Source organism: Gadus macrocephalus, chromosome 7 (genome assembly GCF_031168955.1).
Source record: "Gadus macrocephalus chromosome 7, ASM3116895v1".
Classification (NCBI taxonomy): domain Eukaryota; kingdom Metazoa; phylum Chordata; class Actinopteri; order Gadiformes; family Gadidae; genus Gadus; species Gadus macrocephalus.
In genome coordinates, this window is record NC_082388.1 from 23,054,178 (window position 1) to 23,069,177 (window position 15,000).

Consider the following 15,000-nt stretch of genomic DNA (forward strand, 5'->3'; position numbering starts at 1 on the left):
GCGAGAGAGATAGGGAGAGTGTGCGGGGGGGGGGGGGGGGGGCTAACAAGTGACAAGTGCGGCGACTGGCGAGAGGATTCCGCATGAAACCAGATAATCTGACAGAAAGAAAAATTATCCGTCCGATGAAGAGCGATACTGCATGTAAAGGGAACAGCTAGCAACGTCCTGGGACGTGGAGTGGGTGGGTGTTGGACCGTGAGACACAGAGAGACAGGATGACAGAGTTATTGCACTGTGTTTGGAGAACCCACTCAAAGCCCAAAACAAACTTTTTGTAAGTCAAGTCCAAGCAGCTGACCCCACCCCCCCCCCCCCCCACCCAGATTACAGCTCTTCAACTACAGCTCTAGACGCTAAACTAGGCTGCTGCCATATTTCCATCAGGGTCGCACGGGATGGGATCTCAGTACATCTTTATGAGCTCTCTGAGATCAGGAGAGACGGGCTCCCTGCAGGCTCTCTCTGAGGGCCTTTAGTAGTTAGCGTCCCCGGCCCCATGATGGACCACTTGGGTCGGAGCCAGGAGGAGTCAAGGAGACAGGAGAGAGGAGAATTATAGACGAAAGAAGGGAGCAGAGCAGGAGAGGGGAGATTTGTAGACGAGGAGAATAGAATAAAATACAGAACATTGGAGAGAGGACAATTATAGAAGAGGGAGAATTATAGAAGGCAGGAGAAGAGGAGAGTAATGCAGAAGAGGAGAAGAGCACTATGAAACCGAGATGGAGAGAAGAGAGTAGACTAGATTATGGTAGAGAGTTGAGGAGGGGGGAGAAAAGAGAGGGGAAGAGATTAAGGAAGAGAGAAGAGGGAGGATGAGAAAAGAGAAGAGAATATATTATGGAAGAGGGAGGAGGAGAGGAGAGAAGAGAAGAGATTAAGGAAAAGGGAGGAGGAGAGGAGAGAAGAGAGGAGAAGGGATTAAGGAAGACAGAAGAGGGAGGAGGAGGAAAGAGAAAATAATCGATTATGGAAGAGAGAAGAGGGAGGAAGTGGGGAGAAAGAACGGGAGGTGATGGGAGGTGCAGTAAGAGAGGAGAGGAGAACAAATGAGGAAGATGAGCAGAAAAGCGAGGAGGGAGATGAAGAGCAGAGAAGAAGGAAGAGAGTATATGAGATAAGTGGAAAAAATAATAATAAAAGATAAAAGCCGGACTTGGAGGAAGATAAACAAATACTTTGTGCCTGTGAGCTCTCGTGAACATCCTAAAAATGCACTTATCTCTTTTACTAAAGCCCCTTTCTAACTGGCCCAAAAGCCCACTAACACCCACTAACATCTGGCTTCTGTCTTTAGTGGGAAAGCTGACAATCCCCAGCATTCCCAAGACAAATGACTCTGCAGGAGTCACGGGTCTTAATCGCTTCGGCTGTGATTGACAGTGATTGAAACAGGTCACCCAGGAGGACACACTCATTTGCAGCCCTTTTTCAATGCGGTGCTACAACGCGGAATGAAGTTCTGGATGTTGGAGCGTAAATTGACTGGAACAACAAATTATTTTGGGGTTCAAACTGAGTTTGCAAGAGTCTGAAAGAGTGGCATATGAGAAAAAGTATGATCCACTGTAGCATTTTCACTGGCCTCAATGCTGCTTTCTATTCCTAACTAATCGTGTTTTACGGCTCTTTCGTGAACATGACATACCAGAAGACAAACGGCAGACTCGTCTACTGGCAACGGTAAAGGAATCCTCTCAATTTTTGCCGGGTTTCCAGTAAAAGAAAACCTGCATATACGTGCTTATTTGGGTGGAAAATTATTTAACATTGTTCATGTGAACTCACCTCCTAACACCTCCTCTTCCCTTTCATGTTTTGCTATTACCTGGCCTCATTCCTTCTCTCACTGCCTTTTCACGCTCCTGAACACTAATCTCACTTATCTCTTGACACTTGCAAGCGTGTCAGTGTACCTTTGTCGTAGAGGTGCCTCCGAAAAGGCCCACTTACTGGCGGAGACTGGCAGAAACATAGGGTTTTTTCTAAATGACACCTTTATTTTGGTAACTGTGCCGGAATTGCATTGATTACTACATTGTAGTTCATAGAGAGCACGTAAAGACATTTGAAACAAAAAGAAGGGAGGATTTTGGATTCACTAGCACTTTAACATGAAAGATGCCTGTTTATTTTCTGAAAAGTATACATTTTCCTGGATTTAACAAAGGAGAACTAAATGCCTTTAAGCAACAGCTTATTTTACTGTGAGATGCTTTGGATCAGAGCGCTCACCCAAATGGCAAACATTTACATCCATTTATGTATTATGTTATTCTTCCTGTGAGTCAAGTGTGAAGTACACTCGGTTCCACTTCTTTGCCCACGATATGTGTTAAATAGATTTTAAAGACGTGGGAGTCCATCATGGACTGCACAGCGAGCTGAATCATGTTGTGGTGCAGCAACTTAGCAGCAACTTGATGGATCACAAGAGGATGCAGCTTGCACTCTTTTTTTGCACTCTTGCACTGTTTATGTATGTCTTCTATTTTCTGGGGAGGAGCTGAAGCCTCCATACATTAATGCCCCATACATGTGGAGGAGTCTCATTACACTGTTTATAGCAGTCGCCTCACAGGAAGGAAATAGAAAAAACGTTCATCAACAAATATGTAAACCGCTTGAAACGATAAAAGTGTGGTCATCGTCAGAGCCTGTATATATATACATAATTAAAGGTCCTGCGTGTGTATTGGCAGAGGCCTACTTGTTTTCTCGTCGCTGTAAAGTTCATCACACCACATAGATCAGTTAAATGATGATGTATTGTTGTGCAATGTAGTGCATTTGAAAATATGTGGAGGTAAATTAGAGCAGTGGCTGGACATGCGTGGAGAGAGGAGAGAAGCAGAGGAGAGAGGAGAGAATGAGAGAGGAGAAGAGGAGAAGAGAGGAAGGTGAGAGGAGAAAGGGGAGAGGAGAGAGGGGAAAGGGGAGGGGGGAGGAGAGAGGAGAGATGGGAGACGAGAGGGGAGTGAGGAGAGATGGAGAGAGGGCAAAAAGGAGAGGAGAGCAAGGGGAAGAGAGGAGATGAGGAGAGAGGAGAGAAGATGAGAGCAGAAAAAAGGGAGAGAGGACAGAGCGGAGAGGAGAGCGAGGGGAAGAGAGGAGATCAGTAGAGATGAGAGAAGAGGAGAGTAGAACAAGGGGGAGAGATGAGAGGAGCAGAAGAGAGGGGAGAGGAGTGCGAGGGGAAGAGAGGAGAGGAGGAGAAGAAAAGAGACAAATATCAGTTTATGAAGTCTACACTAATCCAAAACCAATCTTCACACAAACTTTATGTCACACATCAACAGCTAATTATAAACGTGTCATAAATTGCGTTGAATGTACACTATCGAGAGTGTGGTAAGAGAGTGGTGATGTCTCCCGCTCTTTTTCTCTGAGAATGCATCTGATTCTCCCTCACTTTGTTGTATTTTGGTAGTATCCCATGATACCAGAACAGCTACAGCCCTCTGGAGGATTGGTTGTCTGCTGGGGAGCCATCACAGGAAAACCCACAAAAACCCCCGGCTCCCAGGCACGGCTGCCTGCTCTCACCAGCCACCTTGTGGGGGAACGGGTGACACATGACATCACACAGGAGATTGAGATGCAATGAAGAGGTTTTTACTCAAGGCTATCTATAAATTGTTCTAAAGAATGCATTTAAGGGTTGTAGAGAAGGTTTAAGCAGGGGAACGTCACCAAATGTGGCCTGAGGCAAAAAACAACAACACGTTGGATAAACTAGCACACTGGACGACCTTATAAATATATAATCATGAGTTCAAAGAAAAGCTTGGATGATATATTTCAACTAATAGATTATAGATTAGCTAATATAGCTAATGGATTTTCTAAATACAGTTAGGGTCTTTTCAACTCTTTTGTTCCAAACTCGTAAACAAACGTCTTGCGCTCTAGTGGCTCGCTAGTCTTTTAGAAAATCCAACCCACAATGCATTGTGTTCTGGTTCGCTTCCTGATCTTGAGTCGGATCAAGTTTACGCCCAAAGATAATCAAACCAGGGTTGATTTGGAAGCACACCAAGACCCCCGTTTTCAAGCCAACCAGAGTTAATTTGGTTTGGTCCGCACCAGAGTAGGAATGAGCACTCACGCCTCACAGAACAAGCCCTGCTATCTGGATAAGTGCTCGAGGGTTTGATGTTCAACAGACCGAACAGTTCAGGTGTTAAGGCACCCTTACAAATATGGTTATTTTGTGCAGTTTTCTGTCAAAGTTACACACTGAATTATTCAGATGTCTCTGGGGCGTGCTTGTAGGTGGTGCTCGTATAGGGCACTAGCCGCAGAGTGTCAATTTTCGTTTCGAGCAACTCAAGGAATACATTTATATGGAAGGGACCGCAAAATACTTTTTCAAAAATCTAGGTATTAATCAATGCTCTCCACCTCCTTCCCCTGAACAAAGACATAGAGCCGATGGACAAGGAAATTATGTTCATGACATGGCAAAAATACTTATTGTCCAATAATATTTGTCCATGTCTAGATCCCTATTCTGTTCTTTCAGCTAAACGGTCCAAGTCGGTCCGTGGAAGTGCTTGAGTATATTTTCCGTGTGTAAATACTCAGCGACATGTTTACAGTGTGGTCGTACCAGTGACCCACTGTGAATACTGCAGTAAAACACCAGAGACCAAATAAAGAGCAACAGAGACATCTGAGCTGTAGATTAGGATGAAAAACAAATTCCTGCATTCCTGATTCTTCTCCCACAGTGCAACAAGACTATTAATGAAAATGGAAAAGCTTGGGAATAATACAGACGCGACCATATCGCTCTTCCTATCCGTCAAACTATCAATGTGTGTTCCCCTCCCAATTTGTATTGGATTGAAACAGACAGAGAGAGAGAGGGGGAGAGAGACATTCAGAGAAAAACCGAAAAAAACGATGTCGACATCACTTCTTGACAAGCGGGAAGGAGCAAATACAGTGCAAGACAAGAATCGCTTTGAGCCTTTCTTCAGATAATCTTTGCCTTAATTGAACACCTTAGAAGGGAAAGATAAGCAGCCCAACAAATCCAATCAGTCACTAATCTGAATTCTTCTGACGGTTCCCGTATGAGGGCAGAGCTCTCTGTTCAAATGGATCCCGTGACTCTATTTTAAGTTGTAAATGAAATAGCTACGGTGAATAATGTTCGGTTAGGGCCTTACAAGGCTGGTGTCTGAATTCCATTCGGCTGTTTCGGATGATTGGTTATTGTGCCACTTTTCAGTAGTTGCTTTGTTTTTTCGCTCAAATGTAGGCATGCTACTAAAGACTGTAGCATAAAAGCAATACATCCACGGTGTTGTCAACCAAGAGAGGACGGTCTCATTCAGTTTGGTCTGTGCCGACCATTGACAGGAAATAACAATGAGGAGGTGAAGTTTAATTAGCAACATAACATTAAAGATCTCACCATTGCCTAGCTTGTAATGTCCTACATCTGTTTCTGCGAGTCTGTGTGCATCCCCACCAAGTCTGTTACTATCTACAGCAACACCAAGCCTTGGTTTAATAAGGAAGTTAAGCGCCTGTGTAAGGAGAAAAATTACGCTTTTAAATGTGGGGTCAAAGAGCAATACATACTACTTAAATACAAACTCCGGAAAGCAGTTAATACAGCTAAAGCCAACTATAGACTCAAACTTGAAAACAAACTCCAAGATCACAACATTAAGGGTGTCTGGCAAGGCCTACAGGCGATCACTGACAACAAGACAAAACATCACGTTCTTGACTGTGACTCCTCCCTGCCAGAGCGACTTAATGACTTTTTCTGCCGTTTTGAGAACAATGGTGGCCAGACTAGTTCTCTCCCACATTCTCTGTTGGATGGGCACTCTACCTTTTCCATCCCAGAGCATGATGTCCGTAGACTGCTACGGCATCAGAAAATCAATAACGCAGCAGGGCCTGATGGTGTGACACCAGCTACTCTAAAGAGCTGTGCAGACCAGCTTGCCTCCATACTCACTTACATTTTCAACTGGTCTCTTAACACAGCAACGGTACCTGCATGTTTTAAATCCGCTATGATCATTCCAGTGCCCAAGAAAAGAAACATAACCTGTCTTAATGACTATAGGCCTGTGGCACTTACTTCTGTTGTTATGAAGGTACTTGAGCGCCTAGTTTGTAGGTACTTGACGTACATCACGCTAGACCCTAACCAATTTGCCTACAGGGCTAATAGGGGAGTGGACGATGCAGTTTCACTTTGCACACATTTCATTCTGCAACATCTGAACACTAAGTCCACCTATGCCCGTGTACTGTTCATTGATTTTAGCTCGGCTTTCAACACCATCATTCCTGTCAGACTGTACAATTTTCTCCTGGCTGCAGGAGTTGATGCTGTACTTTGTCAGTGGATATTAAACTTCCTGTCCAGTAGGAAACAGTGTGTTAAAATCAAGAATAATGTTTCATCACCAAGGATTCTGAACACTGGCGCCCCACAAGGGTGTGTCTTGTCACCTCTATTATTTTCACTGTACACTAATAATTGTACATCAAACTCTGCATCTGTTAAAATGTTAAAGTTTGCAGATGACACCACTGTCATAGGCCTCATATCTGATGGGGAGGAATCTACCTACCGGAGTGAGGTTGAACAGCTGGTGCAGTGGTGTGAAGACAATAACCTTATACTAAATACAACCAAAACCAAAGAAATCATCATTGACTATAGGAAAAAGGCAGGCCAGCACCTTCCCATCTCCATTAATGGCCAAGTTGTGGAGTGGGTCTCCTCCTTCCGCTTCTTAGGCACCACTATCCACCAGTCCCTATCATGGAACCTCAACATTAGTCTTATTATTTCCAAATCACATCAGAGGTTATACTTCCTCCGTCAGCTGAGGAAGTTTGGGGTAAGTCAGGCAGGCATGACCCATTTTTATCGTGCAGCCATCGAAAGCGTGCTCACCTTCTCCCTCCTGGTCTGGTATGGTAGTGCTACCAGCCAGGACAAACAACAGCTTGAGAGGGTAGTACGCAGGGCCTCTAAAATCATTGGCTGTAGTCTGCCTACCATAGGCTCGCACTATGACACCAGAATTTCCAGGAAAACTAGGAAGATCATCTCTGACCCCTCTCATCCAGCACACGACTTATTCACACTCTTACCATCAGGGAGGAGGTACAGAAGCATCACAAGTAAAACAACACGCTTTAGGGATAGTACCTATCTACAAGCTATACGCTACTTGAACAAGCACTAAGCACTTTAAGGTCTTTAAGATCTTCATGGTCTACCTCACTTGCAGTTTTTGCACCACTGTACTGTACTTTACTGCTGTCATTCCCCGCGAACCATGCATTGTGTGTACTCCTTGTTATTTATGTGCCGTTTTGGCTTTCTGTCTTGTAATGTTGTGTTGTTATGTTGCTGTGTAAGACATGTGAGCACACCAAAACAAATTCCTATCAACTGTATTTTATATACTGTTGAAATGGCTATAATAAACTTGACTTGACTTGACTTGAAGATGCTCTTTTTAAACTAACGTTGTGTGTTAGAAAACGGTTGTGAGATCGGGATTTTAAAGAGATGTTTTCGGTGTCTCAACAGACAGGACCTGTTGTCCAAGAAATGTAGACGTACGTCAAAACAACCCCCAGAGGTTTTGTATGCTGCATTCAATCTCGATTCTAACGACAGCTTCTTGTCTAGACAGAACTTCTTGCAAAAGCTCTTGTTTAGCTGATGCGTCACCGGGCGTTATCCAATGAAAAGCCAGGCGGCATCATAGGCTGATCTCTCTGAATCATTGCTGAGCTGTGTTTGGCTTTTCAAATGATTCTAAGATTCCTAGGCCTTGCATTATTAATATAATGATATTATTGAACAGGATGTTTTTTTGTGAGACACATTTTAATTGAGTCAAACAGATAATAATAACCAGTATAAAAATACAGAAAAAAAAACATTAAAAAAATATGTTTTCTTTCATTTAGTTTCCAAAAATAATACCCCCCCCCCCCACCACCACCACCACCACCTCCTAAATGGCCCCCCTCCCTAAAGTCCTGTCATGTACTAGAAAAATATCTCATATGAAATGCGGTCCATTCAGTCGAGGTTCCTATTACTGAGGGAAGAAAGACGGCAGATGGAAAATCACCGACATTACAGCGAATGAAGCCGGGCAGACGGCGGGGGAGTGTGTTTCATCAAATCTCTTCAAATGTGTTCCCTCCGCTCTCCATGTCCACGTATATATATAAAAGTCCCTTTATATTTAAAACGGTAAAGCGTTGATATTCTATTCAGTCGCAAGATGAAACGTTGTTCATCTTTTGTAGTCATCCTGTTTCTCCTTTATTTTGTATCTGTCAGTACAGTCTGAGGTATGGCTAGCAAGCAGAATGGTGTGCTACGTAGCATCGATATACGGGAGGCAATTTAAAGGAAGCAAGCAGGCCAGGAGTATTATGGGCTAGCAGGTCTGATAGTCATGTGCTGAAGCGGAGATAACAGACTGAAACTCTTTAAGGGTTAGAGAGAGAGAGAGAGAGAGAGAGAGAGAGAGAGAGAGAGAGAGAGAGAGAGAGAGAGAGAGAGAGAGAGAGAGAGAGAGAGAGAGAGAGAGAGAGAGAGAGAGAGAGAGAGAGAGAGAGAGAGAGAGAGAGAGAGAGAGAGGTGCAGGTGTTACTTATTCCTTATAAACATTGACTTGTAAGGTGATCTTCCAGTGTTTGATTACTGTATTTCAAGATGTCTGTTGGTAAAATTAAATAACATCCATGTCGGACAAAGAGCACATTTCTTGCAAAGTAATGGCCCCAATGAAAACACATGATTGGTAGATGATTTTAGAGGAAGAAGAGGGATTAATCAAAAGACGAGGATATTTATTTGACAGATAAGATTGTCTATATTTCAAGGATCTTAAAGGAAGAGCAACTGAGTTCTGCCTTTACATGGATAGCGTGTTAGGCTTAACAGCTTTATGGAAAGCTTTTATTACACAGCTCAAAATGAAACATAGAATTAAATAAAAAACAGCTGATTTTCATTACAAATGCTTATACTATAACCAATTACTGAGACGAATGCTACCAAAGCATATATGCATAATAATTCAATTAAATATGCATGCTTGGCACATATTGGTTAGATATATGTGTGTTTGTGTATTTGTGTGTGTGTGTATGTTTGTCTGTGTGTCGGAGTGCGTATGAATTTAACCCACATTGACTGTACTAATGTTCACTTTTTTTTAATTATTTTTTTTGCTGCTGTTGGAGTCCAGACACCAATAACACGCACACATGTATGCACACACACACACACACACACACACACACACACACACACACACACACACACACACACACACACACACACACACACACACACACACACACACACACACACACACACACACACACACACACACAAAGTCAGACATGTTGTCTTATGTTTCACTGTCAAGTATTTCATCTGAAATACTTGCCAGAGAAAGTAAACATGGGAATTACATGAGGGGCAGAAAGGGATGAAGGAGACGGATTCGATCTTATCAGAGAAATAAATAAATCAACAGACCCCAAAAAAGAAAGAGAAAACTAATGATTAACGTATCATATCACAGTGTCGATGCAGGAAGAATGAGGAAGTGGAGATATAGGGTTGAATTGAGGTTGAAATGAGAAACAACAGACACTTGGGAGGGCTGTGTCAATCGTGTCGTGTCAGAATAAAGTGCAGCTGTGTTTGTGTTCATCTGCGTGGCTTAACATCTGCCTGGTCATGTGAGGCCTGACTGAACTTTGGCTTGCAACAACAGTAGAGAGGTCCCAGCGACCCGGTGAGCTGGGCTGCCCGTGGTGTTGGGCAGAGCAAAACAAGAAGCAGCTGGGGCACTTATTTAGTGGTTCGATTGTGAGACCGCTTTTAATGACTTTGAAGCCCGATGTCCGCTCATTAAAACCAAAATTATGAAAATATCCAGCAGCTGTGATGGTGTGAAATTATATTTTTACAAGCAATCAATGCATACTTTTTTTTTGAATGTTTATATTCACCTCTTGTCGCGAATGTATAATGCAAATATTCCCGTATTTACTGCATTGCAGACATTTGGCCTGTCGAAGAATTGAACCAACCAGAAACATTTTTATCAGAAGACGTATTTACACGTTCGTCGGTGAGAAAACACGGAAATTCAAATACTTCATAATTCAGTTTGGTGGTCAAAGATACCTCATGAAACACACAATAGGAGGCTAAAGGGCTGTACTGGAGAGCAGCAAGAGCAGAAAGAGAGCCCTTGGGTTGTAGAACGAGGTCGCTAGCTACCCTGTAAAGCAGTGAGGTACGTCAGGCTGGGCTTGCTCCATGAAGTATGGGTAGACGAGGAGATGGCAGACGAGGAGATGGTAGACGAGGAGATGGTAGACGAGGAGATGGTAGACGAGGAGATGGCAGACGAGGAGATGGCAGACGAGGAGATGGCAGACGAGGAGATGGTAGACGAGGAGATGGTAGACGAGGAGATGGTAGACGAGGAGATGGTAGACGAGGAGATGGTAGACGAGGAGATGGTAGACGAGGAGATGGCAGACGAGGAGATGGTAGACGAGGAGATGGTAGACGAGGAGATGGTAGACGAGGAGATGGTAGACGAGGAGATGGTAGACGAGGAGATGGTAGACGAGGAGATGGTAGATCAGGAGAAGGTTGATAAGGAGATGGTAGACGAGGAGATGGCAGATGAGGAGATGGTCCATAAGGAGATGGCAGTTGAGGACATGGTAGATCAGGAGATGGTCCATAAGGAGATGGTAGATGAGGAGATGGTCCATAAAGAGATGGTCCACAAAGAGATGGTCCATAAGGAGATGGTAGACGAGGAGATGGTCCATGATGAGATGGTTGATGTTGCTCATTCAATGACCTCTCCACCTGGCAATGTGCACAACTGTTCTCCTCTTGAGACTTCTTACAACTGTTTATTTGATTTTCTTTAAATATCTTACATACTTCTCTTCCATTCTCATAACCTTTTGAGATAATTAAGACAGGTTTAAGACACTTGTGACCCCAGGTTAAGGAAACAACTCTATTATCCTGCATATTATCCTCAATGCTATGGTTACCACCACCACAAACTTAAATCAGGCCAAGTTTATACTCTTTTGTATTATTTTTTAATTTATTTTTTAGGCTTCTCAAAGAGTTGTCATTCCAATGAACATGCAAATGTTTGCATTTATGATCTTGTGTCAATAAATACGCATAAACAAAATAAAAGGCTTCAAAGCATCCCGTGTTCTCACATCAATATTCTCCCCACAGAAATAGTAACATTTTAGATGGATTTGCATATGAATTTATATATTTTTCTTTCCCGAAAGGCACATCCTGTTTTACTTACTTTAGGATTAAAGCGCTTTGGGTCAAGGGTTTATAATGAACGTGACCGAAAAAGGTAATGTGCGTTGCTTTTTAACAAAACATGAACCATCTTTCCTCTGCACTAAATACTGATGTCGAGAGGGGAGACTGTAAACCCCTCAAGTACAGGCAAGAACAATGAATGTCCATCTTTAACATGCAGCCAAGCCCCCCTACCCACACTATACCATTTCAACCGGTGGTTACAGGTGGTCGTTATTGTTATGAAGTAGATCCAAGCCTCAGGTGTACCTCGGTTTGGCTTGCTGTGACTGGCTGTAGAACTGCTTTTGAACTTGGGGAACTCGACAGCGTCCCTCCACTGGGAGAACTGGCATGGGGAGTATTAGGAGGGGGGGGGGGGGGGGGGGGGGGGGGGGGGGGGGGGGGGGCGGGGCGTTGGGGACATGTCGGACCGGTTTGACAAAGCACCCTGTACACACCGCAGGGTGCAATTTTGTCGCATACCTGCCTGATTTTGCATATTATCCCATGCAAACACACTAATGTCAGGTTTACATAGATTCCAAACATTGCTATCAGTTGAATTGTGCCGTTGGCGTTTCGGAGAAGGCAGGCGAACAACAAGTCTGCATGAAAGAAACAATTCTTGGGATTGCCACCTATTCCATAGAAACATAAAGGAGCCAATTAAATATAAATGTCCCTCATTTCCATGGAGGGCGGTTTAAAGCGACCCAACATTGACAGACAGCTCTGTCCTACTGGGGGAGAGGCGGAATGGGGCACAAGGGGGGCCAGCATTAGCTTCACACCGGGCTACCAGAGAAAACACGGCTGATGGTCATTGAGGAGCCCTCCTCAGACGTTTTCCACTTTCCACCCAGCGCGGCCGCTGTCTGAGTGATGGGGGATCGAGGCTGCAGCAGAGAGCCTTGAGACAGTGGCCTCAGAACATCGGGCTGCTTGGGATCAACGTGGAACAGTTTGCACAAATACATAATAACAAAGTGTCTGTCGAGTAGAGGAGTTTACATGTTCAACCAATCCGTTCCTTTTTGCACCGCCAGTCCGGTAACAGATTCTATTTGTTTTAAATGTCAACATGCGGCACTATAAGTGTTTATTTGTGCATTTGTTGATATTTTTGTACGTATTTTGCCCTTTAGGGTGACTCAGACTCGTGTCATATTGGCCTAAACTTCAACTCCAGCACGGAGGTCTCTGACTCGACTGCACAGCACCCAAATACCCCCACACACACACCCCCGCACACACACGCACACACACACGCACACACACCCCCACACACGCACACACACACACACGCACGCACGCACACACACACACACACACACACACACACACACACACACACACACACACACACACACACACACGCACGCACGCACACGCACACGCACACGCACACGCACACGCACACGCACACGCACACACAAATACACCCAACCCGACCCCTCCCCACCCACCCAACACACCCACGGCGCGGCCATCGGCCCACTCACCGATGGGCAGCACCAGGAAGAAGGGCAGCCAGCACAGGATGAACATGCCCACCACCACGCCCAGCGTCTTGGCCGCCTTCTTCTCCCGTGAGAACTTGAGCAGCTTCACCGTCAGGTTGCCGGTGCGGCCCCCCGTCGCTCCGTGGCCGTTGTCCTTGCCCACGCACAGGTCCTGGATCTGCTGGTTGCGGCAGTGGATCCGGAGGGTGACCTCGTTGGAGTTCTCCTTCACCACGCCGGCCTCCAGGTTGCGGGTGGTGCGCTTGGCCACCACGTACACCTGGCAGTACATGGCCAGGATGACGGCCAGCGGGATGTAGAAGGAGCCCAGCGAGGAGAAGAGCGCGTAGAAGGGCTCCTCCGTGATGGGGCACACCCTGACGTCCTGGGGGGGGGGGGGGGAGGAGAGAGGTAGAGAGAGGGAGGTGGGGAGAGGCATATATAGAAAAGGGGGAGGTAGATAGAGAGAGGCAGGTAGAGAGAGGGAGGGGGATAGAGAGGGGGAGGTAGAGAGAGGGTGGGGGAGGTAGAGAGAGAGAGAGGGAAGTAGAGAGGGAGGTAGAGAGAGGGAGGGGGATAGAGAGAGAGAGAGAGAGAGAGAGAGAGAGAGAGAGAGAGAGAGAGAGAGGGAGGTAGAAAGGGAGAGGGGTGGTGGAGGTAGAGAGAGAGGGGGGAAGTGAAGAGAGGCAGGTAGAGAGAGGGAGGTAGAGGGAGGAAGGTAGAGAGAGAATTATAGGGTGATTGGTTTTCTTTTTTTGATCTGATTTTCTCCACGACTGCACCACAATCACCTTTTGAAAATACTCTCCTTCTCTACTTTACCTTGACTTATCTCAACTCACTTCACCTTACCTAACGTTGGTTAACATAACCTTACCAAATCTAACCAATCATCCGTTAACCTTATCTAACCTATCCCTTACCTAACCTCACCAACTAATTTCAATGAGTTACGGAGAAGGGGTGGGATTAAATAAGTGTAAACTTCTTCCCACTCCTTTTCGAACATGTTACAATTATCAAGTATTTATCATTTATGTATCTAATTATGTTTTCTATTTTTTTTAACATCAGTCATTTGTGTATGATACATATTGTTTGTTTTCTTTTACATGTTCGAAATAAATTTCAATCAATCAATCGATCAAAACCATGACGATTTCGATTTAGCTTTTTATGAGCTTTGACATCTGTTCATAGAAATTTGCCGTAATGTTGTCAGCACCTGTAACACCTTCAAAAGATGGTGAAAACAATGACTGGCACACGGGAGAGGAAGCCACCGACCTCATATCCGTTCTCCGTTATCCAGCTCCACCAGAACCCCAGAAATATTGGGTGGTTCCTCGAGGTAGAGCTTCGAGATTGTACCTAACCTTACCTAAGATTACCCAACCAAACCTGACTGAACTATCTCACCTAACCGGACCTAACCTTAGCTAACTTAACGTAACATTACCTTGCCTTACCAAATGTTACCTGACCTAATCTAACTTTACGATACCTAACCTTCCTCAATCTTACCATATCTAATCTTACCTCACCTTACCTAACCTCGATTTACCTAGCCTAACTTTACCTTGGTATCATTTGTTTAATGACCTTATTACAGCTCAGGCAAAACCCTGAAACGTTCACAGATCCCATTATCCTAAGGAAATCAACCTCCCCTGGGTAACACTTTTCCTGCCATTATCCCATTTCGGTAAACCTCAAGTAAGCCATTTGAACCAGTGGAACCGTGCTCAACACCAGTAACACAATAGGCCACCCCGGGGGTCCAGACAATACACATTTTATGCTGCTTCATTAATAGGCAGTTTAGGGCAATACTGGCACACATTACTTTGCTTTCCTTGGGAAAATGTTCTGAGTTGTGAATGCACATGTACAGTTTGTTAGTAGAAAGTTTACAATCTTCATGTGAGCAAGTGTGTTTGTGTGTGTGTGTGTGTGTGTGTGTGTGTGTGTGTGTGTGTGTGTGTGTGTGTGTGTGTGTGTGTGTGTGTGTGTGTGTGTGTGTGTGTGTGTGTGTGTGTGTGTGTGTGTGCGTGCGTGCGTGCGTGCGTGCGTTTTGTTTGTGTATGTGGGTGGGCG

The 15,000-nt window shown here is 44.7% G+C and overlaps 1 protein-coding gene across 1 annotated transcript in view; it reads right to left on the bottom strand.

Moving 5' to 3' along the window:
• The window catches only part of LOC132461958 (alpha-1A adrenergic receptor-like), a 22,528-nt gene that overhangs the window by 5,296 nt on the left and 2,232 nt on the right, over nt 1-15,000 (bottom strand). Inside the window, exon 2 of the mRNA XM_060057486.1 lies at nt 12,904-13,288. Within this exon, the coding sequence (XP_059913469.1) occupies nt 12,904-13,288 (385 nt within the window). The remainder of the gene's footprint in view (nt 1-12,903; nt 13,289-15,000) is intronic.